The sequence below is a fragment of the Quercus lobata genome, chromosome 1 (genome assembly GCF_001633185.2).
Source record: "Quercus lobata isolate SW786 chromosome 1, ValleyOak3.0 Primary Assembly, whole genome shotgun sequence".
Classification (NCBI taxonomy): Eukaryota; Viridiplantae; Streptophyta; class Magnoliopsida; order Fagales; family Fagaceae; genus Quercus; species Quercus lobata.
Genome location: NC_044904.1, coordinates 14,658,007 through 14,681,726, shown reverse-complemented (window position 1 = coordinate 14,681,726; position 23,720 = coordinate 14,658,007). Strand labels below are relative to the sequence as shown.

At 33.3% G+C, this 23,720-nt stretch overlaps 3 protein-coding genes across 4 annotated transcripts; 2 read left to right on the top strand and 1 right to left on the bottom strand.

Moving 5' to 3' along the window:
- The first annotated feature begins 221 nt into the window (after positions 1-221).
- On the top strand, positions 222-6,789 carry LOC115995497 (serine carboxypeptidase-like 51). Its single transcript, XM_031066860.1, has 12 exons — positions 222-251; positions 2,132-2,239; positions 2,334-2,574; positions 2,773-2,816; positions 2,934-3,001; positions 3,096-3,201; positions 3,305-3,501; positions 3,586-3,655; positions 4,286-4,336; positions 4,604-4,656; positions 4,842-4,977; positions 6,472-6,789. Exons 1-12 carry the CDS (start codon positions 222-224, stop codon positions 6,544-6,546), a joined length of 1,179 nt encoding a protein of 392 aa, XP_030922720.1. The 3' UTR covers positions 6,547-6,789.
- Positions 6,790-8,622: 1,833 nt separating this feature from the next.
- LOC115980340 (syndetin-like) lies at positions 8,623-15,019 on the bottom strand. The gene is made up of 8 exons (XM_031102605.1): positions 14,861-15,019; positions 13,955-14,025; positions 11,955-12,017; positions 10,407-10,479; positions 9,588-9,707; positions 9,393-9,470; positions 9,176-9,226; positions 8,623-9,043 (listed from the first exon to the last, which is right to left on the bottom strand). Exons 1-8 carry the CDS (start codon positions 15,002-15,004, stop codon positions 8,942-8,944), a joined length of 702 nt encoding a protein of 233 aa, XP_030958465.1. The 5' UTR covers positions 15,005-15,019; the 3' UTR covers positions 8,623-8,941.
- A 3,786-nt stretch (positions 15,020-18,805) lies between these two features.
- Positions 18,806-23,720, top strand: LOC115980326 (serine carboxypeptidase-like 51). Of its 2 annotated transcripts, none has more exons than XM_031102597.1 (13): positions 18,806-19,049; positions 19,185-19,279; positions 19,438-19,545; positions 19,640-19,880; positions 20,079-20,122; positions 20,240-20,307; positions 20,402-20,507; positions 20,612-20,808; positions 20,894-20,963; positions 21,594-21,658; positions 21,912-21,964; positions 22,152-22,287; positions 23,403-23,720. In XM_031102597.1, exons 1-13 carry the CDS (start codon positions 18,923-18,925, stop codon positions 23,410-23,412), a joined length of 1,320 nt encoding a protein of 439 aa, XP_030958457.1. In that variant the 5' UTR covers positions 18,806-18,922; the 3' UTR covers positions 23,413-23,720. The 2 variants fall into 2 exon arrangements, with proteins under 2 accessions (XP_030958457.1, XP_030958452.1); XM_031102592.1 differs by having other exon boundaries at positions 18,807-19,049; positions 21,594-21,644.

The following is a 23,720-nucleotide window of genomic DNA, read 5'->3' as shown; positions in this document are numbered from 1 at the left end:
TCATTAATGAGGCACGTGAGAAGCACACTTCCGCGCGAGTGAAGCAGGGACCCACAGCAGATAAATTCTATGAGTGTCAAAATCCCGCCCTTCCTCCTCGGACAAGAAAAAAGGAGCCGGAATTTTGAGGGGCTATTGTAGGGGTTAAATTCCCAAACTAACAGTGGGCCTAGGGACCCACACGAAGCCTACACATGACCCAACAGGGAATAGGGGCCCAAATGGCTTCCGACCCAATCCTGTTGGGCCTGGTTCGTTTTAGAAGACGTCCGAGGAGGAATGCCTCCTCGGACACGCAAATATAGGCCCAAAAAGCGCCCCCTCCACAGTGAAGAACCCATCCAGACGAACGTGGGTAGGAGGGTGAGCCTCATGCAGCGGGAAAGAGGAAAACATAAGGCATCAGGGAGAAGTCATAACTGCCGCATTAAATGCAAGAAAGCTACCTTTTCAGCCGCATTAATGTGGAGAAGACAGGCGAACAGTGTTACATTGGCCAGTGCAACTCACAGAAGGATAAGGGAGATGTCCGATGGGACAGGCACTCAAGTGAAGGTCCAGATGGCTAACAAGTGTAAGGTTCTTATCAATTCAAGGAGGCTATATAAGAGAAAGAGGTCTCCATGAAGAAGGGATCGAAAAATAAAGAAAAAAGGAGAAAGGAAAAGGAGAAAGAGCTCTAGAGTCTGTAAACAGAGCAAGAAGTGCACTTATAGCCTCCTCAGACCGATATCCTATTAAACAAAAATGGAACATTCTCACGTTCAACATGTTGCATGGCGTACATCTAACTGACGTTCATTTCGTCTAGTCCTAGCTCTGTAACCCACTCTCTACAAATTCATTGTCTGGGAACTTTTGGGCCAGAACCACTCACTTGCTGGGCCTGGGCCCCAAAAACCGCCCCTACATAATCTAAATACAATTAATATATATTATAGATCATAGATTATAGATATCTAGTACTTAAAAAGGTCTACCATGAAGAAGATCGAAATAAAAGAATAGAAAGGAGAAAGAACAGAAAAGGAGAAAGAGCTCTAGAGTCTGTAGTGCACTTATAAGCCTCCTCAGACCGATATCCTATTAAACAAAAATGGAACATTCTCACGTTCAACATGTTGCATGGCGTACATCTAACTGACGTTCATTTCGTCTAGTCCTAGCTCTGTAACCCACTCTCTACAAATTCATTGTCTGGGAACTTTTGGGCCAGAACCACTCACTTGCTGGGCCTGGGCCCCAAAAACCGCCCCTACATAATCTAAATACAATTAATATATATTATAGATCATAGATTATAGATATCTAGTACTTATTTTTAAAATGTATTAGATTCTATGTTTATTACTGTCATTTTTCCCCCTTTTTTTGGCTGAATATTACTGTCATTGTTTTCATACTCATCCTGCGTTGTCATTATATTTCTGTAAATAGCACATAATTGGCTGAGGTTAATTTAAGGAAATTTCTATCAATAGAGTTTTTTTTTTTTTTTTTAATGGGAATCAATAGATTATTTCAGTATCTATCTTATTTTACTGAACAGACCCCCCACCCACCTCAAAAAAAGAAAAAGAAAAATTACATGTGTGGTTTAAAACTCCTTTGGCCTTATGTTCCGCATTTAATTAGAAAGACCTATACTATTGAAGTCTCCGCCTCTATGCTATTTTTCTGTTAAAGACAGCAAAATAAGCCTCAGTTCAGTTTTGGCTGAATATTACTGTCATTGTTTTCATACTCATCCTGCGTTGTCATTATATTTCTGTAAATAGCACATCATTGGCTGAGGTTAATTTAAGGAAATTTCTATCAATAGATTTTTTTTTTTTTTTTTAATGGGAATCAATAGATTATTTCAGTATCTATCTTATTTTACTGAACAGACCCTTTACCCAGTCCAAAAAAGTTGAGAAAAATTACAAATGGTGGCCTAAAACTCCTTTGGCCTATGTTCCGCTTTAATTATTGAAATGGATTGATTTATAGAAAGAATCCGCCTTTGGCTGCAAAAAACTTAGAAACTTGTGCTGTTGTCTAAAACATTTTTTTTTTTTTTTTTTGAGTTTCTTCATGCTTTTCATATATGAATATTTGTATTTGCTTATAATTCACTGTCAAAATATAGGGTGCTTCAGGAGTTGGGATAGGGAATTTTGAAGAGGTTGGGCCTCTAGACACTGATTTGAAGGCACGGAATTCGACATGGTTGCGAAAAGCTGATCTTCTATTTGTGGTAATTGATTGGAACTCTGTTATGAAGTAAATGGTTTTGAATTTTAATGAATTTTTTGTTGGTTTTATAAACCAAATCACTCGGTGTAATGTAGGATAATCCAGTTGGAACCGGATATAGTTTTGTTGAGGATGAAAAACTGTTTGTGACAACCGATGAGGAAGCAGGAAATGATTTAACAACATTGTTGGAGGAGTTATTCAATAAGAATGAGAACCTACAAAAGAGTCCCCTGTACATTGTAGCAGAGTCTTATGGTGGTAAATTTGCTGTCACTCTTGCACTGGCAGCCGTGAAAGCCATAGAAGCTGGGAAATTGAAGCTTAAACTGGGAGGTAATCTTTTTTCAAGCAGTTTTTCTCTGATTAGCAATATCAAGAATCTGAAAATATACTTAAGGAAAGTTGAAAAAGAAAATAAAGATGGGTCATTTTCATTGTGCCCAGGATATCCGTAATTCTGATTTTGTAGATTTTTTTTTTCTTCTAAAAAGTGACTTATTTTGTGATTATATATGCTTCTTCCACATGTAGGAGTGGCATTAGGGGACAGCTGGATCTCCCCAGAAGATTATGTGGTACTTAGTCCTAATTTTTTATGTCCAATTCATATGCTATCACTTAATGATTGATTCTCTGAATTAAAAAAAATGCAACTCCTATATTTCAGTCAAGGTTTAAATTTGATAATGCAGTTATCATGGGGTCCTCTTCTCAAAGATGTCTCGAGAATTGATAACAATGGGCTTCAGGCATCAAACAGGTCTATGTTATGTACTTTTAATTAAAATGTAGAATAAAAACCATATGAGGATTGGAAATTTTCAGTCCACTAACAAACCCATTTCGTTAAACAGTGTCGCTCAAAAAATTAAGAAACAAATTCAGGAAGGTCAATATGTTGAGGCAACCGATTCGTGGTCAGAACTTGAGTTAGTGATTGCCAGAGTTAGCAATAATGTGGTATACTTTTGCCCCATATTGAACATGTAACTATTTGTATCTAAAATTCAATTATAGCCTAAAAATATTGCTTTCTTTTGGGGGCGGGATTTGCATTTTGCAGGACTTCTACAATTTTCTACAGGATTCTGGAAGTGACTCGATATCCATAACAGCCATGGAATCATCAAAAGCGATTTCAGGAAGAAGATATTCAGGATATTTGAGTTCCTTGAGGTCTTCTCTTGCTGCTACTGGTGGTTTGGATGATATTATGAATGGTGTCATTAAAAAAAAGCTCAAGATTCCGGAAAATGTGACGTGAGTTTCCTTCTCTCTAAAAGGGGAAAAAAATTGCTGAAAGCACATAATTCATAAAGAAGTATATAAGTGTTTTATTTGCAGGTGGGGAGGACAGTCAGATTCTGTTTTTACAAAGCTTTCAGGGGAATTCATGAAACCAGTGATTAGTGGGGTAAGAAATTAAAGTAGGCACAAAGAAGTTAAAATGTTTCATATTTGTCTTAAAAAGTTTCAAATAGTCTTACTTAATTCATACATATGAACTAGTTATTGAGCATCAACTAGTTGAATTTGAGCCTATTTGGTAGAAGAATTAATGTGAGGGACAGAAAACAGAATCTAACATCTTAAAATTCTCCTTGGCCTAGTAAGATAAAAATATGGTGAAACTTGCTTGAGCTTCGGCTTAACATGCATGCTTCATCCACATGGTAATCTTATTTTTGTTCTATATTAATCAAGTTGTTAGATTGTTATATAAATTAAGATTCTCTTTGTCTTCGTGTACCATTTTTTAATGAATAAAATATGTGGATAGCTCCGCTGCCTGGCATTGATGCAGTAAATAGAATGATCAAAACTTGTATCGAAACTGAAATATAGTAAATACATTGAAAACGAAATTGATATTTTATGGCAGGAAGATTCCAAATTACTCTCTTTCATTCATTTCTTAGATTTGACTCTTCTATGAAGTTGACCCGAAAGACTTACTTAGTCCTTACCTATGTGGCCTTATTATGGTTTACAATTTTTGTCTTAAAAAATCTTAAATTAGTGACCAATTCTTATTCTTTTACAGGTCGATGAGCTCCTTGCAAAAGGAATAAATGTAACTGTATACAATGGACAAGTAAGATTACTCAGGTCCTTTTCAACAATGCGATAAAGTTATGGGATTTGAGAAGGGCTAGCAGCCCATCTGGACCACCCACTATTATATGATTTTTGTCTCTTAATTTCCAATATAATGTTGACTTGATAGGAATCACTTAGAAAAACACAATTATTTGGTTGATTTTCTGATTGTAATGTCATTAATGGGTATTATTAATCTTCCTAGCTAGTTTAACCTTAGTGATGGGGCTGATGTCATAGTCTCGTTTGTTATTATTTGTAGATTGATCTTATTTGTGCAACGAAGGGGACACAAGCATGGGTTGAGAAGCTCAAGTAACTCTCTCTATCTCTTTCATCCTTTTCTTTATTTCATCTTCTTCTTCTTCTTTTTCTCACTATTGTGTAATTTAGATTACCCTTTCATGTGAGATTATTATTGTTTTTTTAAAAGTTTACCCTATAAATTTTTACTTAATTACATGGTAAAATAAGCCTAGCTAACACAATCCCTGTATTAGGTGGGAAGGGCTACAAAATTTCTTGAGCACCGACAGAACCCCTCTCTATTGTGGGGGTAATAGAGGAAGTACTAAAGGGTTCAGGAAGTCATACAAAAACTTTCACTTTTATTGGATTCTTGGAGCAGGCCACTTTGTAAGTCAACTATTAACTGTACCTTCACAAGTCTTTTCTAATCTCATTATTGTCATAATTAACCTCATCATCCTAACTTCCCCCCCCCCCCCCCAAAAAAAAAAGGAAAAAAGACAATTCTTTCCTCTTTTTTTTTTTTTTTTTTTTTTGGGTCGGCAAAAACCCATTATTTCTATGAAAAAAGTCGAATTGTCACGGTTGCTATAATTTCTATCAGTAGTGGATATGTGTCATTATTCCTTCACATTTTCGGGATTGACTATTACAATTTTTAAAGGAGTACCACTGACACACATGGTCAAATCTAAAATAATTTCTTTACGATAAAATTGAGTGCCACTAGATTGGGCACTAGCCTGTATAAAATTGCATATACTCTGATATCCAACGGAGTATGCAATACTCCCTCTTATTTGTAAAAAATTAAAATTTTATTTTTAAAAATATATAGTAAAATAATTTTTAAATATGTAAATAGTATTATAAGACCAAAAAATACATGAGTATGCACACTTTTCTAAGTCTGTGGTCCCATGAACATTGCCATGAAACCCAAAAAAGACCGAACACCAAACACATCAGGGCTATTTAAACTCGCACCTATTATCAAATATCATTGCACAAACTTTTATTGTGTCCATCACATTCATTTTAAAGCATGATTATAAAGTAGCTTATAACTGAGTGACCCGATATTAGAGATAAAGTTAAAACTTTGAGTTTTAAAATTATTACAAAATTAGTTTGTTTAAAATTTTTTTAAAAACCAAAAATTTTAATTAAGTTTGAATATTTTGTTTTAAATTTTATCACCTATGAGTGGTTGTCCACATGTCAAGGAATGGCTCCGTACCTGCATGCATCATTGCTGACCCATTGAGAAATAAAGCAATAGCATGTGAGGTTACATATGGATGTACCTTTTTTTTCTTTTTTTTTTCCAAAGAAACACACATGGGTGTACCTAGAACAGAAAAATAATTAAGAAAAAAGGACCACAAATGAATAAAGCATTATTCTAAAGCATTTTTCATCCACCCCACGAACCCATGTTCGTGTGGATGCCACTTCCCTAACAAAAAGGTAAAAAATAAATAAATAAATCTCTAAATTATGTTAATGATTATCATAAAAGATTTCAGCTGGAATTAAAAAATGATTTACATGGGGCTAGAGAAGGAAAAAAAATAGGGTAAGTAAATCCCACGCGCTGGTAAAATTGTGAGAGTGACGTCTCAATTGCATGCATACATAGAAATTACGTACGTGAGGGATGATAAGGTAGTCCAAGCGTTTACATGGTGCAAGTACTAAGATGATAGTGTCAGATTGTAATCAGAAATATCAGAAAGCTGACAAGTTGCTTATCCTGTGGAAAACAAAGTCACAGGAGACATAAGAGTCAGAAAAAAACTGACAAATTGAAGGGATGGGTAAATTTATTGGATTCTGACTTTTCTTAAAAAAAAAACTGTTTCAATGATTTTTTTGCAGGTACCGGTGAATCAGCCTTGCGTTACGTTAAACATGATAGGTGCCTTCACACAGTCACCAGCGGTTTCTACGTAGAAAGAAAATAAATAAAAAAAGCCATTCAAAAAAGTTACAAATAATCAAACCAAAAAAGAAGGTTGGTCAGATCAGATGGAAGCAATCATAGAGAGTTGAACAAGCAAACAATCAAAGTAAAGACAAGAGAGTGGGAGGAACAATGACGAGATGACGAGATTTGCAGATGGTGGAAATAAATCAAATGCTGTCTTATTTATCAATTTACCATTCATTATCTTTAGCAAAAATAAAAATAAAAAATGTCTTGTCATTTAATTAAAAAAAAAAATTGAATTTCTCTCGATCTTTTTTTAGTTGTTTTTTCTCCAGATCTAGTCTTTTTTTTTTCTTTCCTTCTCTTGGGGTTGAGACTTGCATACATGGAAGCATACAGCCTTAATAAGAATCATGGATAGATTGCCTTCTGAACTTTCATGCCTTTAAGTGCAAACAACAGTAACTTTCTTATACACAGGGAGCTCAAACATCGAGCTCCAACATGCAAATGAATAATGAAAATACCTTCACTGAAATAAAGCACTTTATTGCTCCCTTCCATGCAAATGAGACATGTGATAAGCTAATGCCACCACTTATTGTGTAAATTCATTAAAGAAACCAAGAATTTATGAGCACAATGTAAGAATAAAACATGGTTAAATTATATTATTAGATGTTTTCGAAACACATAACGTGATGTTCATCTTCTCATATTCGTGATGGATCACATTAATTAAATTCATAGTGAAATTAATTATGAATGTAAGAGAAAAGAGCCCAAATTTATCATATTACAAGGACAACTAATAATTTTTCATAAAACACACTTAAAACATATAAGATCTTCAAAAAAACAAAAAATGGTCATCATGGTGTTGTCTAATTAGAACTAAACTAACAATTAAATACTCAGACATTTAATATTTCTAAAAATTTCTAACAATATATCATAACCCAAAGGAGAAAAAGAATAACCAAAATCATGGGGATCAAGATGCTATAAAAAAATAAAAAATTAAAAAAAATTACAAATGTGTGCCCTAAGATAATCCACATCAGTGGGTGCAAAGTCTTGTATAATAGAAAAAGTTACTCATTTTGCATATTTTGACCCCAAAAAAACCCACATCAGTGGGTGTAAAATTGTGAATTTATGCACAATTGATACAATAACTATACATATATGCATGGTTACTGGAGCTTTGCATTTTGTATTTTAATATTTTTTCTCTCTCCTTCTCACCAGTCCTCTGATTCTCACCTCATTCTCTCTTTTCTCATTTTTTTTCTCCCCTCTCATCTCTCTGTTTCTCTCATCTCATAAGCTTCCTCTTTCGTGGCTGGACCCACAGGTCAACGGGGTTATGCATCATGAGCGTTGATCAAAGCTAGGTTGAAGGTGTCGATCAAAGCTGGGTTGAATGGGCATCTGGTTTAGACACACCTAGGCTTTGACACAACTTCCATGGTCGGACAATGGGAGTCGTTGATCTTGTTGCACAGTGGCTAGGTTGGATGAACATGGATTTCATTGAAAGTGGCTAGGTTAAATGGGTATTTGGATTTTGGCTAGGTTGAATGGGTATTTGGGTGGGTTGATGATGGAGGCTAGTTGCTTGATAATGGTGGTTGAGTGGATTGATGGAGGCTGGTGGGTTGATGATGGTGGCTGAATGGGTTGTGCTGGGTCTATGAGAGAGATGATAGTGTAAAAAAAAAAAAATTATTGAATAAATTTTTAGAATAAATAAACTAATGTGAGTGTTTTGTAAAAGTGTGTTTTTTTTGTAAAATAGAAAAAAAATGTGTTTTTTGTGAAAAATAGACATAAATTATACACCTACTGAAGTGGTTGCTCTTAGAGCATATATTAATAAATTATTTTTAAGAAACTTTTTATAGAAAAATGAAAAGTTACAAACTTTTTTTTATAACTTTTTCAATTCCTCATAAAATATTTCCCGATGATTAATACTATTATATATATATATATATATATATCATAGGGATCGGCAACATGACAATCAGGAGTGCAGGAGGATCAACAATGTGTGTATATATATATATATATATATATTTAGAACAGCAATAAAGTGATGCACAAAATTTTGTGTTCCATTCAATACAAATACAGAAATGTGCCTCTCCCTCATTTGCAAGAGAACATGGGATCGAAACTTGACTATATCAATGTAAACTCATTATTTCAACTATTATGTGATCTAAAATTACATTTGATTTTCCCTTGAAGAAGGGATGATCATATGTTACAAGCTCAGATATGTACTAAGAAATCTGAAGATACACAACCTCAAGATACACTCTACATAATGAAGATCAGAATACCATCCAATATACATCATTAGTATAAAGAACCACAAAAAATACGGTGTAACTGAAGTTGCATGCCAGCTCACTCTATCTTTTCCAGTACATCCAACCTGTTTTTTCTCTTCCAACCTTTCATCGTTGCAACGAGGTTGACTAGCCCAACAATTTGACTTTTAGTGTATTCCTGCATGGAAAAAAGTATTTTCATATATGTAATGTAAAACAATCAAACAATTACATAGCATATCAGAGAAATTAACCTTTAAAAAAAAGCATATCAGAGAAATTTCTCATTTTCAGTAGGGATAGAACTTACAGGGTGAGTCCGTGCCCAGTATACATATTCAGTTTCAGGTAGGTAGTATGCCTGTACGAGAGAGAGAGAGAGTGGCAGTTAGTAATTTTTGAGAGTTGTGTACACCATCTGTGTCATATAGGTAAAGCAGCAATAATCCTCAAATTTACATCAATCCAAAAATATTTCACCATTATTTGCAACTTAATTTCAAAGAAGAAACCATGATTATGCTTACCTTAATAAAGGTTTCGACCATCTGTAATTTAGGCTTCACATCTATAGGGACAAAATGATGCAAGCCATTAATTAAAACCTGAAAGGAATAAAGACAACACTCTTTAAATATACTAAGGGACAAAAAAGGGAGCAAAATACAAAGGAAATGTTGCAATGTGCAGATTCTTGTCAGTTGACACACTAAAAAAGAAACCTGAAGATCCAACGACATCAGAGCTCGTCCCTCATCAGTACACCTTTTCACTCGTGATAGACCTTCAATAAGAGTTTCCGCAACAATTCCAAGTCCGTATTCTAAGAGGAGGTCTTGAACCTAAACATACAAGATATAATATTCAAGTTGGTCAATTGGTCAATCAGGTTTTATTCAATTCATCAACTAAGAGGGCATGTTTGGTAGGTTATAAAAAATTTTCTAATGAAATGATTATTCATGTGTAATAACTATTCGGTTATTTGATTTCATCTTTATTACAGGAATAATTAGTCTTATTCATTTCTAAAATGGTTGTAATAACTATTCCTTACTACATTTGACTATTTTAAATTTAATATATTTCCAAAAAACACTAACTTTTCATAACAACCAAACTTTATGAAAAGGTATAGTTATTTCATTACAACATCTAACATATTTTATTTTCAATAATATTAAATTACTATTTCTAACGCAATCTTTATTCAATGAACCAAATGTGGCCTAAGCCCCGACACCCCACACCCCCCACCCCCTGTGCACGCGCACTAGGTGGAGGCCATAAACACATCACCTAATCAAAGCTTTTGCCCAAACAAAATGGAAGTCCAATACGGTATAAACTTCACCAAATCCTGACATGATAGAAACCATCAATGCACAAATTTAATGACCTCACACTAAAATTAGCAATCACTATCAACTAGTCAAGTCAGCTTAAGGGTAAAAAGTAAAGTAATTTAGAATTTTGAGGCACAAATTCTGCTTTCTTTAAAGTTTAAGGTGGTGCCTCACAGAATTGCAGCCAAGTATTACCTCTTTGCGTAGTCCCCCGTGAGCAAGCCTTGTTTTAAAGTGCTTAAATTCTCCCAACAACAAATCAACGTACCTAATACCAACAAAATAATAATAATAAATCAACAAACTTGTTGATAAAACACACTTCAGAGCACTAGTCAAATAATAGTAGTTTTCAAATAAACGAGAGAACAGGTATTGGGGAGTTGAACATAAAAAATAATAAGATCTGAACAAAAACTTAAGCTGATAGGAAATAATGAATTTAATCACTTGATCATTATTTTCACACTCATTATCTTCAAAATCCTTTATATGATAACAGCCTATTATACCATGTGTTTCAAACTTTTAGCAATGGCCTTGTAGAGATGCATTCTTTCTTTTATTCTTCTTCTTCTTCTTCTTCTTCTTTTTTTTTTTTTTCCCATAAGCAGAGATGCATTCTAATATTTGCATTTCAATAACATTGTATAGAAGGAATCACAGAAGAATAGATAAGCTCACTGTTCTCAGGTGTCATAAGCAATTGCTTAGAGAATATGTTTACAAAATCCATAGGTTTCAAACATCAAAAGCTGACTGCTAGGAAGCACCAATATGGATACAGGATATAGATCAGATATAATATGGACACAACGATACTTCAATTCTTGAAAATATAGGATATTGTACAATAATGAATACTTTAATTAATTAATAAATTTATAATTTTTAAGTAGCTAATTATAGTTGTATATAAAAATTTTTTGAGAAAAATAACAACGTAAGCTAAAAGGCAACAGGCGACAAACAAACACTATATATTAGGGATTTTTTTTATGTACAGATACAACTGCTACTCTGAAATATCCATGCTTTCTAGGCTGACTGAAACATTAGATTTAATTTAGTAGAGATTATCAGTCATTAGCAAGAAGAAGCAACAGCAAAACAAAAATCATAAAGTAAAATGGCTCAAGTAGAATGCCTCAAAAGGACAAGACTAACAAGGTTAAGTTAACCAGCTAAATCTTTAGGAATTACTATTTAACATAAAATGGCCCTAAATAGCCCTGACAAAAAGAATCCATGCACTTAGACCTCAAACTATTAATCTGAATCATGTTCACTATGGAAAGTTGAAACTGAGGATATATAGTGAAGGGTAAAGTTAAATAATCCCCCTGGGCTTGACATAACCTTTACATCAAATTTCCCAACATGCAGCCTAAGTTACCCCTATAAAGCAAGAAAAAAGCATCTCTACCCACTGTAGAGTCACCGTTGACTTTTATGTAAATCAAACTCTAATGAAATGGGTCCCATTATAATTAACCACTCTTACCTACACTCGCAATCCCAACTTTGTCTATGATAGATCTAATTATATGTCCATTATTAATATTGTTTGAGTAATACTGAGTAACCAAATAGAGCATTGCATACATAATAAGCATATACATATATATATATATACACACACAGCCTGATGTTATAAACATTAACATCATTGTTTAATGAAAATCACAAGTTCATAAGCATTAAAATCGATATAGATTAAAGAGTAAGAATAAGTAAACGAACCCATTATGCTCTAGTCCAAGCTCTTTCACTTCCCATTTAGCATTGGCAACCCGATCAACATACCTGCAACAAGTAGTTACCCATTTAAGAATCAGTTGTAATAGCCAGATTGAAAAGAAAAGTGCTAGTTTAAAGTAGTAGCCCACAATATACTGACAAGAAAAGATGGCAATACCATTAATCTTGCAAGACTGTTTCAACATCATCTAAGAAATCACAACCACCACTAATGGCAAGGGGCAAAGTAGAGGGGTTAAGATGAGAAAGAGATAATTGTTTACATTTGTCCTACTGGTATTATGCAGCAAAGATTCATCATTGTCCCTCATTGCCTTTTACTTTTGACTGAAAGTTCCCTTTTTCCATTTGCATCAGAGGATTTGCCTATAGAATTAGGTCAGTCAGTTTGGAGCTTTACAAAAGAACTTCATGGAATGAAAGTTGTTGGCCAGTACCCAGAAGCTGGGTGCATCTTAGAGCTCTGATTAGTTGCAAGTTGCAACATCCAACCATCTATGATCACCAAATTCAGCAATAGCATGTCCTGTCAGATGATTCTGCATAACATTATTTGCACTACCCTTTCCAAAAGACTCAAACCTTGTGCATCCTGCAAATTCGCAGTTACTTTGGGCTATTTGATTATAATTCATCCACTTGAGTTGGTTTGAATTTCCTCTCAGGCACCTCGTTCCCCTAGTTCCATTGAAATTTCAAAAGGGTTTTTTATTTTTTTCCTAGTTCGAGAATTTTGTGTTGGAAACCTTTTGGGGGAAGAAAATTAACAAACATTTTTTTTTCTTGATAATTAAAAAGGTAAAAAATATTTTCAGAAAAACTAATGCAATAAATAATGGGGATGTACATTATTTATATCCTCATAAGCAGTTACCAATTACCATCAAAACTTCAGAAGAGAGAAAATCTAAAATAAGTTCCCATGAATATTTCCTAAAGCATACATCCACTAAAGATCTAAGAAACGTATCTTTAAACAAGTTCCCATGAAGCTCCATGCTGTTACACTTGATTATTCCAATCATGCCAAAGTAGCCACATAACACAAAGCAGAACCAAACCCCAAATCAAACCACTCTCATAACAACCAAACCTCTCCTTCCAACAAGCTGAAACCTCCAAAACTGTCCTAGGCATCACCTAATGCAATCCAAATGAGGATAAAACTAAGACCACAACTTGCTTGCCAGTGTCCAATGTAGTAGGAGATGGTGAACTGTCTCACCATCATTCTTATATATACGGCACCAATAGACTATAATTTTCCCCTTGTAGTGAGGTTGCCATCGACAAGAACTTACTCAAAGCTGCTGTCCACCCAAAAGAAAGAGGGAAAACTTCACACACCAAATGTTCTTCCAAGAACAACTTGCAGTTATAGCCCCTCAAAGTGCCTCAAAGAAGGAACTAACCTCATAACTCTTGTCCCTAGAAGGCCACCAGCATATCCCATCCCCAATTCCAGTCAACCCAAGGAGAACTAGAGTAAATAAAGAAAGAATTGACTGATTCCAACTCCCAATCCTAAAAAAATCGCATCAATGTATATTCCAGCATTAATTTAAAGCTTTGTTAAGTGAAAGGACCAATCTTGTAACAACCTAAGAAAAACTGCTAGCCACATCTGCTCTATATCCCAAAATGACTAGTCTAGTAACAAATGAGGCTACTTATAGTTTTTTATAAACCCAAAATCAACCTAGTATATGCCCAATGTGGGACTCATCACACCACCACACAACACACACTTAATCAATATCCAATCAATTTGGGGCATCACAAATCTACCATTCAAGGTAGACAATAAACAGTTTGAAATGTTAAAAAATATTAGCACTCCCACTATGTTTGAAAATATCCCAAAACTTAAAATCACAATAAACAATATAGAAACCATTAATTGGTCAATAATATTAGATGCAAAATGCCAATGTAGATGGCAGTTATATGCAGTCAGGAACAGCAATATGTTTTCTACTTACCCATTAATGTGAAGAAGAAGTTTCACAGTTGTCCTATGAATTTGGTCTACAAGATCCGGCACAGCATCCACCTGATAACATATATAGTTAAGATTATGCTTGTCTAAGTAATGGAGGTTTTAACTCAAATAAAGAAAAAGTAACGAGATGTCCAAACATCTTACTCAATTAAATGAGACATAAAAGGAAAAGACATGAATTACTAATAGAAAAACACAACCATAAGTTCATACTTGGCCACCCTTAGCAACTTTACTCATTAATGAGAAAACAGGAAGGGAATCAGCTAAAAAACACAATCAGCAGAAAAATAGAATAAGGGAAAAGAGGGAGGTAGAGCATATTTTTTCATAAACAAGTGTATGTCAAGAAAATTCCAACTACGCAAGGATTGGTTAAGACTATTATCATACGCATATGCCAAGAAAAATTCCAGCTACACAAGGATTGGTTAAGACTATTTTCATCATTCTCAAAACTCAATACTCTAAAGCATCGGTATTACCTAAAAGGCCTTTTTGAGCTAAGTTTAAATGAACCTCCATATGAAAAGCACACATAAACAGAATAAGATGTATGCTTTAGTGTATGTTTTGTTTTTGCACATGCTTGTTTGTACACATTTAGGTGACTTCAATCATATATAAATACATCTAACGGATATTATTTATTTAATTAAAATAAATACAAAATAAAAAACTGATATTATTTAATAAGCTATGAGATTGAGAGAGAGAGTTCTATGATTTTTCTTGATAAATCTTCCAATGGTCTTTGCCAAATTTTATAAAGCCTTTGATCATGTATAGTTTAACTAAAACTGAAAGCCACATCAAGTTTTGTGAGATCCCAAGTCACCATAACAAATACTGACCACGCCAACAGACTTGTAGGGGAGAGACATACCACATGCACATAAAAATCTTCAACTATAGTTGCATTATTTTGCAGAAGCATCACTTGGAGATGAGCTTTAGATTTATGCAGTATTCGGGCAACAAGAAACAAAGTATCAGCACCTGCACATCTTTCCTGTAAGATAACGGTCATATTATTTGTAGGCACAAATATATTACAAATGGCTTTGAAAGTAATTTAAGTAACCAAAACATGTACAAGACATGGATGAGGAAACATTTTAAGCAGTTTAACCACTTGTGGGGAAAAAAAAAAAAAAAAAAAATCTTTTGAATTTGATAGAAAGCTGAGCTTGACTACATATATTACAAACTGTTTCTTCTCTATTTCCTTCATAACCACAAGGTTCATAATTATAAAAGGGGCATTTCTCCATCATGACCATTTCTTGTGACACCTCTTCAGTCACCTATGTCAACTATGAGAGCAGCAGCAAATCTCACATATACTGGAGGTTGTATGTTTGACTAAAACATATTACTGTGATACTCTTGCAGCCATGCACAAACTAGAGATGAACAAGAAACTTGCAAAACACTTGAACAGAAGCTTACTTGTGTGTTCATTTGGTATAGCTTATTTTCATTAGTTTATTTTTCTTAAAAAATATGCCAGGCAAGAGTATAATTGTGCCTAGAAAAAGCAGGGCTTTAAAAAGCTATAAATTCTAGGTCCCTTTATGAGTGGCTTTTTTTGTATGGACTGCTGCCTTGGGGAAAAGTCTGACAATTGACAATTTAAGGAAAAAAAGGGTATGGATATGGATTGGTGTTTTATGTGCAAGAGTAATGGCGAATCAGTTGACCATCTCTTACTTTATTGCCTAGCTGCTACCGATCTGTGGTCTATGGTTTTGAGTTTATTTGGAGCGAGTTGGATTATGCCAAAGTCTATCGTTGAGCTTCTAGCTTGTTGGCAAGGTCGGTTTGGTCATCATTGAATTGGTCACATATAGATAGTTGTTCCCCATTGATGCAGTGTCTTTGGAGGGGGAAAAAAATAGCAAGTGTTTTGAAGATAATGAGAGAACTATGTTAGATCTCAAGTTATTCTTTTTTAGAACCTTAATGGACTGGTTGTTAGCATGCATAAATCGTTCTTTCTTTTCTATCTTGATTTACTTGATTTATGTAATTTCTGTATTTGATTGTATACCCCTATGTACTCAAGTGTCTCTTTCTTTGATATTAATAAATCTTAATTGCTTATCAAAAAAAAAAAAAAAACTATAAATTCTCTTTTAGGATGAGGATAAAAAATAAATAAATAAATAAAGGCTCAACCAAACAAACAATGTTCCATCTACCTAAGAATTCTAGAACTTAAAATTGTGCATTGACTCAATTACCTCTTATAACCATTGTTATTGATTCCATTCCGTTCCGGCTGGAACGGCAGGAATTTTTCGTACCGGTATACAAACCAGTACAAGAATACCTCACGTTCCACCTCAAGTCAGATTTCGGGTCATTTCGGCCAATTCCGACCGAGATGTGAATTTCGGCTGGTACAAGATTTGGCTTCTTGTTAAAAAAAAAAAAAAAAACCCTTAGGAATTAGGAGTTAAGATTAAGTGTAAAGAACTTAAGATGTGTGATTGTGGTATACACTGTCATAAATAATATCTTTTGTTTGTTCATTTCTTCTCCCTCTGTCATAAATTGTTTTTTTCTTCTTATGATTTGTTTTGTGGTTAAGAACTTAGGAGTTATTATTTGATATTTAGTTATTGACTTGTAAATCTTCTTACTGTGTGATGTTATATTGATGGTTATATTAATTTTTTTTCTCTCCCTTATCTCACCTCCTATTTAGCATCAATGTCACCAAGGACGGAGCCAGAACTTTAAATTGGGGGGGTGGTTTTATTGTTGGCTGTGTACAGTGATTTCAATCTCTAATTCTGCTACTTAACTGCTAAGATTATTTTTTATTATTATTATTATTTTTTTGTGGATAAGAACAAAATTATTTTTGTTTAGAATTTTTTTAAAGGGCATGGTTATTTATTTTGGATAAAATTAGTTAATTGAGCTTAATTTTGTTTTTAGTTTTACTGGTAATTTTTGTTGTTGAGTTTTTTTTTTTTTTTTTGGCTTGTATATTTTGTTTTAGATTTTAGATAGTTGCAAGTTTTTTTTTTTTTTTATAAATTAATTAAGTAATAAGTGGTTACTGGTAAGTAAAAAAATGATGTAAATGGTATGCCCATATGCGAACCAATAAAAATTTACAACCAAAAAGGTTTATAAAAATCTTATAAAAAAAATTTGTGAATATAGCATTACTCTTAAAAGAATTAATGATATTTTTAAATGGAAATAAAATGTAATTTTATAGAACAAAATTGCTAAAATTAATACATATATATAATAATATATTTTTATAAAAATTTAGGGGGGGGTCATTGCCCCCTGGTCCAAGGGTAGTTCCGCCCCTGGATGTCACCCCAAGCCATTAGAGATGGTGAAATGTCTTTATTCCACCCGCTGTGTGCGGCTTTTTCATCCAAATTAAGACGCACATGATTTAGCCTCGCTATCCTTGTCCACACACATTTAACCTATGCTCATTGCTCAGTCCCTACCCTTTTTTTTTTCCTTTTTGAAAGGGCAGTAAAACATTAAACTTGCCTTATTATTTTATGGGATGTTTAAAGATTCACATTTAAAGATTAATTGGTATATACTATATACCCCCCTTATTATCTGTGAGTGTTTAACGTCCCGTTCACTGCAAGCAAAAACAATCTTGTTCACTGCAAGCAAAAACAATCTTCTCGCACGCAATCTATATGCATTCAGTGAAGGACCATCACTTGTTTTAATTGACTTTGCCACGTATTAAGTCATACAAGTACAACTGTTTTTTCTCCCTTTTTATCCTAAACCCAACTAGACAATGCCTATGTCAAACCAATATTTCTACTATAACTAAACTAATTATAAAATTTTCACTAGTCGGAAATTATTTATTGTATCGAAAAAGTTTAATAAAATATAATTTGTTGTCTTAAATATAAATGAACTTGACAATTATTAACACGTATTAATTATGATTGTATTTATTTATATAATTATCTCGCTCTTTTTTACTGTTTATATAATATATGATGAGGCAGAAATTTTTTTCAGAGAGACGTGGCAATATTCTAAATTTCTAATAAAGGGTTTAAATTTTAAATATAGAATTGAATATATGCCTCTTTTTAGCGGTGGAGAGTAGGATATGATCCCATCCCAGCAATGTTTTCTTTTTTTGACTTAAATATAAAATTGACAATTATAAATGTTATTTATAAGTATTTATTATCATTGTATTTGTATATAAAATTATCCTTTTTACTATATATATAAAATAGGCATGATAATATTCTTTTAATAAGGAAAAAGAATACATATGATCAACTTTAACTAATCTATATATATAAAAGATGATATGACAATATTTTCTAATAGAGGAAAAAAATATACGTGACCAACTTTAACCAATCTTCTATTGTTGTTGTAATCTAATAGAGAGTTTAAATATAGATTTTTTTTTTTTTTTTTTAGAAACAAATATAGAATAGAATCTAAATACAATTAATATATATTATAGATCATAGATTATAGATATCCGGTACTTATTTTAAAAATATATTAGATTCTATGTTTATTACTGTCATTTTCCCCCCTTTTTTTGGCTGAATATTACTGTCATTGTTTTCATACTCATCCTGCGCCGTCATTAATATTTCTGTAAATAGCACATAATTGGCTGAGGTTTATTTAAGGAAATTTCTATCAATAGATTTTTTTTTTTTTTTAATGGGAATCAATAGATTATTTCAGTATCTATCTTTTTTTTTTTTTTTTTTTTTTTTTTTTTTTTTTTTTTTTTTTTTTTTATCCTCTCAAAAAAAAAAAAAAATTAGAAAGACCTATACTATTGAAGTCTCCGCCTCTATGCTATTTTTCTGTTAAAGACAGCAAAATAAGCCTCAGTTCAGTTTTACAGTTTTCTGTTAAATAGGAGAAGTGGGTGTCTGACTCTGGTGTTGCATTCTAAATGGGAAACTGGGGTATTATTGTTGTATCTCTTCTTCTCTGTTCTCCTCTGTTTCATGGAGAAATAGCAGTAGCTGCAAAAGCCAAGGAAGGATCAGAAGAATGGGGATACGTTGAAGTCAGACCCAGTAAGCCATTTAAGTCACACTGAAAAAAAAGTCTGGTTCTTTTTTGTGTTCTCTTTTTAATTTTCTCAAATGGAATTGTAACAAATGGATCTTGGCTTGTGTGTTTACTGTTTATGTGGTTTTTGAATTACACAGAAGCCCATATGTTCTGGTGGCTTTATAAAAGTCCATACAGAGTTGAGAATTCCACAAAGCCATGGCCTATCATTCTTTGGCTGCAGGGTGGACCTGTAAGTATTGGTATTGATTTATAGAAATGAATGAATGTGAAAAAAAACATAGAAACTTGTGCTGTTGTCTAAAACATTTTTTTTTTTTTTTTTGAGTTTCTTCATGCTTTTCATATATGAATATTTGTATTTGCTTATAATTCACTGTCAAAATATAGGGTGCTTCAGGAGTTGGGATAGGGAATTTTGAAGAGGTTGGGCCTCTAGACACTGATTTGAAGGCACGGAATTCGACATGGTTGCGAAAAGCTGATCTTCTATTTGTGGTAATTGATTGGAACTCTGTTATGAAGTAAATGGTTTTGAATTTTAATGAATTTTTTGTTGGTTTTATAAACCAAATCACTCGGTGTAATGTAGGATAATCCAGTTGGAACCGGATATAGTTTTGTTGAGGATGAAAAACTGTTTGTGACAACCGATGAGGAAGCAGGAAATGATTTAACAACATTGTTGGAGGAGTTATTCAATAAGAATGAGAACCTACAAAAGAGTCCCCTGTACATTGTAGCAGAGTCTTATGGTGGTAAATTTGCTGTCACTCTTGCACTGGCAGCCGTGAAAGCCATAGAAGCTGGGAAATTGAAGCTTAAACTGGGAGGTAATCTTTTTTCAAGCAGTTTTTCTCTGATTAGCAATATCAAGAATCTGAAAATATACTTAAGGAAAGTTGAAAAAGAAAATAAAGATGGGTCATTTTCATTGTGCCCAGGATATCCGTAATTCTGATTTTGTAGATTTTTTTTTTCTTCTAAAAAGTGACTTATTTTGTGATTATATATGCTTCTTCCACATGTAGGAGTGGCATTAGGGGACAGCTGGATCTCCCCAGAAGATTATGTGGTACTTAGTCCTAATTTTTTATGTCCAATTCATATGCTATCACTTAATGATTGATTCTCTGAATTAAAAAAAATGCAACTCCTATATTTCAGTCAAGGTTTAAATTTGATAATGCAGTTATCATGGGGTCCTCTTCTCAAAGATGTCTCGAGAATTGATAACAATGGGCTTCAGGCATCAAACAGGTCTATGTTATGTACTTTTAATTAAAATGTAGAATAAAAACCATATGAGGATTGGAAATTTTCAGTCCACTAACAAACCCATTTCGTTAAACAGTGTCGCTCAAAAAATTAAGAAACAAATTCAGGAAGGTCAATATGTTGAGGCAACCGATTCGTGGTCAGAACTTGAGTCAGTGATTGCCAGATTTAGTAATAATGTGGTATACTTTTGCCCCATAATGAACATGTAACTATTTGTATCTAAAATTCAATTATAGCCTAAAAATTTTGCTTTCTTTTGGGGGGCGGGATTTGCATTTTGCAGGACTTCTACAATTTTCTACAGGATTCTGGAAGTGACTCGATATCCATAACAGCCATGGAATCATCAAAAGCGATTTCAGGAAGAAGATATTCAGGATATTTGAGTTCCTTGAGGTCTTCTCTTGCTGCTACTGGTGGTTTGGATGATATTATGAATGGTGTCATTAAAAAAAAGCTCAAGATTCCGGAAAATGTGACGTGAGTTTCCTTCTCTCTAAAAGGGGAAAAAAAATTGCTGAAAGCACATAATTCATAAAGAAGTATATAAGTGTTTTATTTGCAGGTGGGGAGGACAGTCAGATTCTGTTTTTACAAAGCTTTCAGGGGATTTCATGAAACCAGTGATTAGTGGGGTAAGAAATTAAAGTAGGCACAAAGAAGTTAAAATGTTTCATATTTGTCTTAAAAAGTTTCAAATAGTCTTACTTAATTCATACATATGAACTAGTTATTGAGCATCAACTAGTTGAATTTGAGCCTATTTGGTAGAAGAATTAATGTGAGGGACAGAAAACAGAATCTAACATCTTAAAATTCTCCTTGGCCTAGTAAGATAAAAATATGGTGAAACTTGCTTGAGCTTCGGCTTAACATGCATGCTTCATCCACATGGTAATCTTATTTTTGTTCTATATTAATCAAGTTGTTAGATTGTTATATAAATTAAGATTCTCTTTGTCTTCGTGTACCATTTTTTAATGAATAAAATATGTGGATAGCTCCGCTGCCTGGCATTGATGCAGTAAATAGAATGATCAAAACTTGTATCGAAACTGAAATATAGTAAATACATTGAAAACGAAATTGATATTTTATGGCAGGAAGATTCCAAATTACTCTCTTTCATTCATTTCTTAGATTTGACTCTTCTATGAAGTTGACCCGAAAGACTTACTTAGTCCTTACCTATGTGGCCTTATTATGGTTTACAATTTTTGTCTTAAAAAATCTTAAATTAGTGACCAATTCTTATTCTTTTACAGGTCGATGAGCTCCTTGCTAAAGGAATAAATGTGACTGTATACAATGGACAAGTAAGATCACTCAGGTCCTTTTCAACAATGCGATAAAGTTATGGGATTTGAGAAGGGCTAGCTGCCCATCTGGACCACCCACTATTATATGATTTTTGTCTCTTAATTTCCAATATAATGTTGACTTGATAGGAATCACTTAGAAAAACACAATTATTTGGTTGATTTTCTGATTGTAATGTCATTAATGGGTATTATTATTCTTCCTAGCTAGTTTAACCTTAATGATGGGGCTGATGTCATAGTCTCGTTTGTTATTATTTGTAGATTGATCTTATTTGTGCAACGAAGGGGACACAAGCATGGGTTGAGAAGCTCAAGTAAATCTCTCTATCTCTTTCATCCTTTTCTTTATTTCATCTTCTTCTTCTTCTTCTTTTCTCACTATTGTGTAATTTAGATTACCCTTTCATGTGAGATTATTATTGTTTTTTTAAAAGTTTACCCTATAAATTTTTACTTAATTACATGGTAAAATAAGCCTAGCTAACGTAATCCATGTATTAGGTGGGAAGGGCTACAAAATTTCTTGTGCACCGACAGAACCCCTCTCTATTGTGGGAGTAATAGAGGAAGTACCAAAGGGTTCAGGAAGTCATACAAAAACTTTCACTTTTATTGGATTCTTGGAGCAGGCCACTTTGTAAGTCAACTATTAACTGTACCTTCACAAGTCTTTTCTAATCTCATTATTGTCATAATTAACCTCATCATCCTAACTTTTCCCCCCAAAAAAATAAAGGAAAAAAGACAATTCTTTCATCTTTCTTTTTTTTTCTTTTTTTTTTTTTTTTTTTTTTAAAGGAAAAAAGACAATTCTTTCATCTTTCTTTTTCTTTTTTTTCTTTTTTTTCTTTTTTTTTTTTTTTTTTTTTTTTTTTTTTTTCTTTGTCGGCAAAAACCCATTATTTCCATGAAAAAGGTCGAATTGTCACGGTTGCTATAATTTCTGTCATTAGTGGATATGTGTCATTGTTCCTTCACATTTACATAATTTTTATCACCTATGAGTGGTTGTCCACATGTCAAGGAATGGCTCCGTACCTGCATGCATCATTGCTGACTCATTGAGAAATAAAGCAATAGCATGTGAGGTTACATATGGATGTACCTTTTTTTTTTTTTTTTTTCAAAGAAACACACATGGGTGTACCTAGAACAGAAAAATAATGAAGAAAAAAGGACCACAAATGAATAAAGCATTATTCTAAAGCATTTTTCATCCACCCCACGAACCCATGTTCGTGTGGATGCCACTTCCCTAACAAAAAGGTAAAAAATAAATAAATAAATAAATCTCTAAATTATGTTAATGATTATCATAAAAGATTTCAGCTGGAATTAGCATAATTTTCATATCTTTGTTAATACATTAAAATTTTAAAAATCATTATTCATGCTAGGTTTAAAAAATGATTTTAACAAACATGGGGCTAGAGAAGGAAAAAAAATAGGGTAAGTAAATCCCACGCGCTGGTAAAATTGTGAGAGTGACGTCTCAATTGCATGCATACATAGAAATTACGTACGTGAGGGATGATAAGGTAGTCCAAGCGTTTACATGGTGCAAGTACTAAAGATGATAGTGTCAGATTGTAATCAGAAATATCAGAAAGCTGACAAGTTGCTTATCCTGTGGAAAACAAAGTCACAGGAGACATAAGAGTCAGAAAAAAACTGACAAATTGAAGGGATAGGTAAATTTATTGGATTCTGACTTTTCTAAAAAAAAAAACTGTTTCAATGATTTTTTTGCAGGTACCGGTGAATCAGCCTTGCGTTACGTTAAACATGATAGGTGCCTTCACACAGTCACCAGCGGTTTCTACGTAGAAAGAAAATAAATAAAAAAAGCCATTCAAAAAAGTTACAAATAATCAAACCAAAAAAGAAGGTTGGTCAGATCAGATGGAAGCAATCATAGAGAGTTGAACAAGCAAACAATCAAAGTAAAGACAAGAGAGTGGGAGGAACAATGACGAGATGACGAGATTTGCAGATGGTGGAAATAAATCAAATGCTGTCTTATTTATCAATTTACCATTCATTATCTTTAGCAAAAATAAAAATAAAAAA

Coding starts and splice junctions, on each gene's coding strand:
- LOC115995497 (XM_031066860.1), top strand. CDS start 222: ATGGCTTCCGACCCAATCCTGTTGGGCCTG. Junction 3,202..3,304: donor CCAGAGTTAGCAATAATGTG/GTATACTTTTGC, acceptor TGCATTTTGCAG/GACTTCTACAATTTTCTACA. Junction 3,656..4,285: donor TGAAACCAGTGATTAGTGGG/GTAAGAAATTAA, acceptor ATTCTTTTACAG/GTCGATGAGCTCCTTGCAAA.
- LOC115980340 (XM_031102605.1), bottom strand. CDS start 15,004: ATGACCGTTATCTTACAGGAAAGATGTGCAGGTGCTGATACTTTGTTT. Junction 10,480..11,954: donor CTTGGACTAGAGCATAATGG/GTTCGTTTACTT, acceptor TGTTGGTATTAG/GTACGTTGATTTGTTGTTGG. Junction 9,227..9,392: donor TGGTCGAAACCTTTATTAAG/GTAAGCATAATC, acceptor TCTCTCGTACAG/GCATACTACCTACCTGAAAC.
- LOC115980326 (XM_031102592.1), top strand. CDS start 18,923: ATGGGAAACTGGGGTATTATTGTTGTATCTCTTCTTCTCTGTTCTCCT. Junction 20,508..20,611: donor CCAGATTTAGTAATAATGTG/GTATACTTTTGC, acceptor TGCATTTTGCAG/GACTTCTACAATTTTCTACA. Junction 21,965..22,151: donor GCATGGGTTGAGAAGCTCAA/GTAAATCTCTCT, acceptor TCCATGTATTAG/GTGGGAAGGGCTACAAAATT.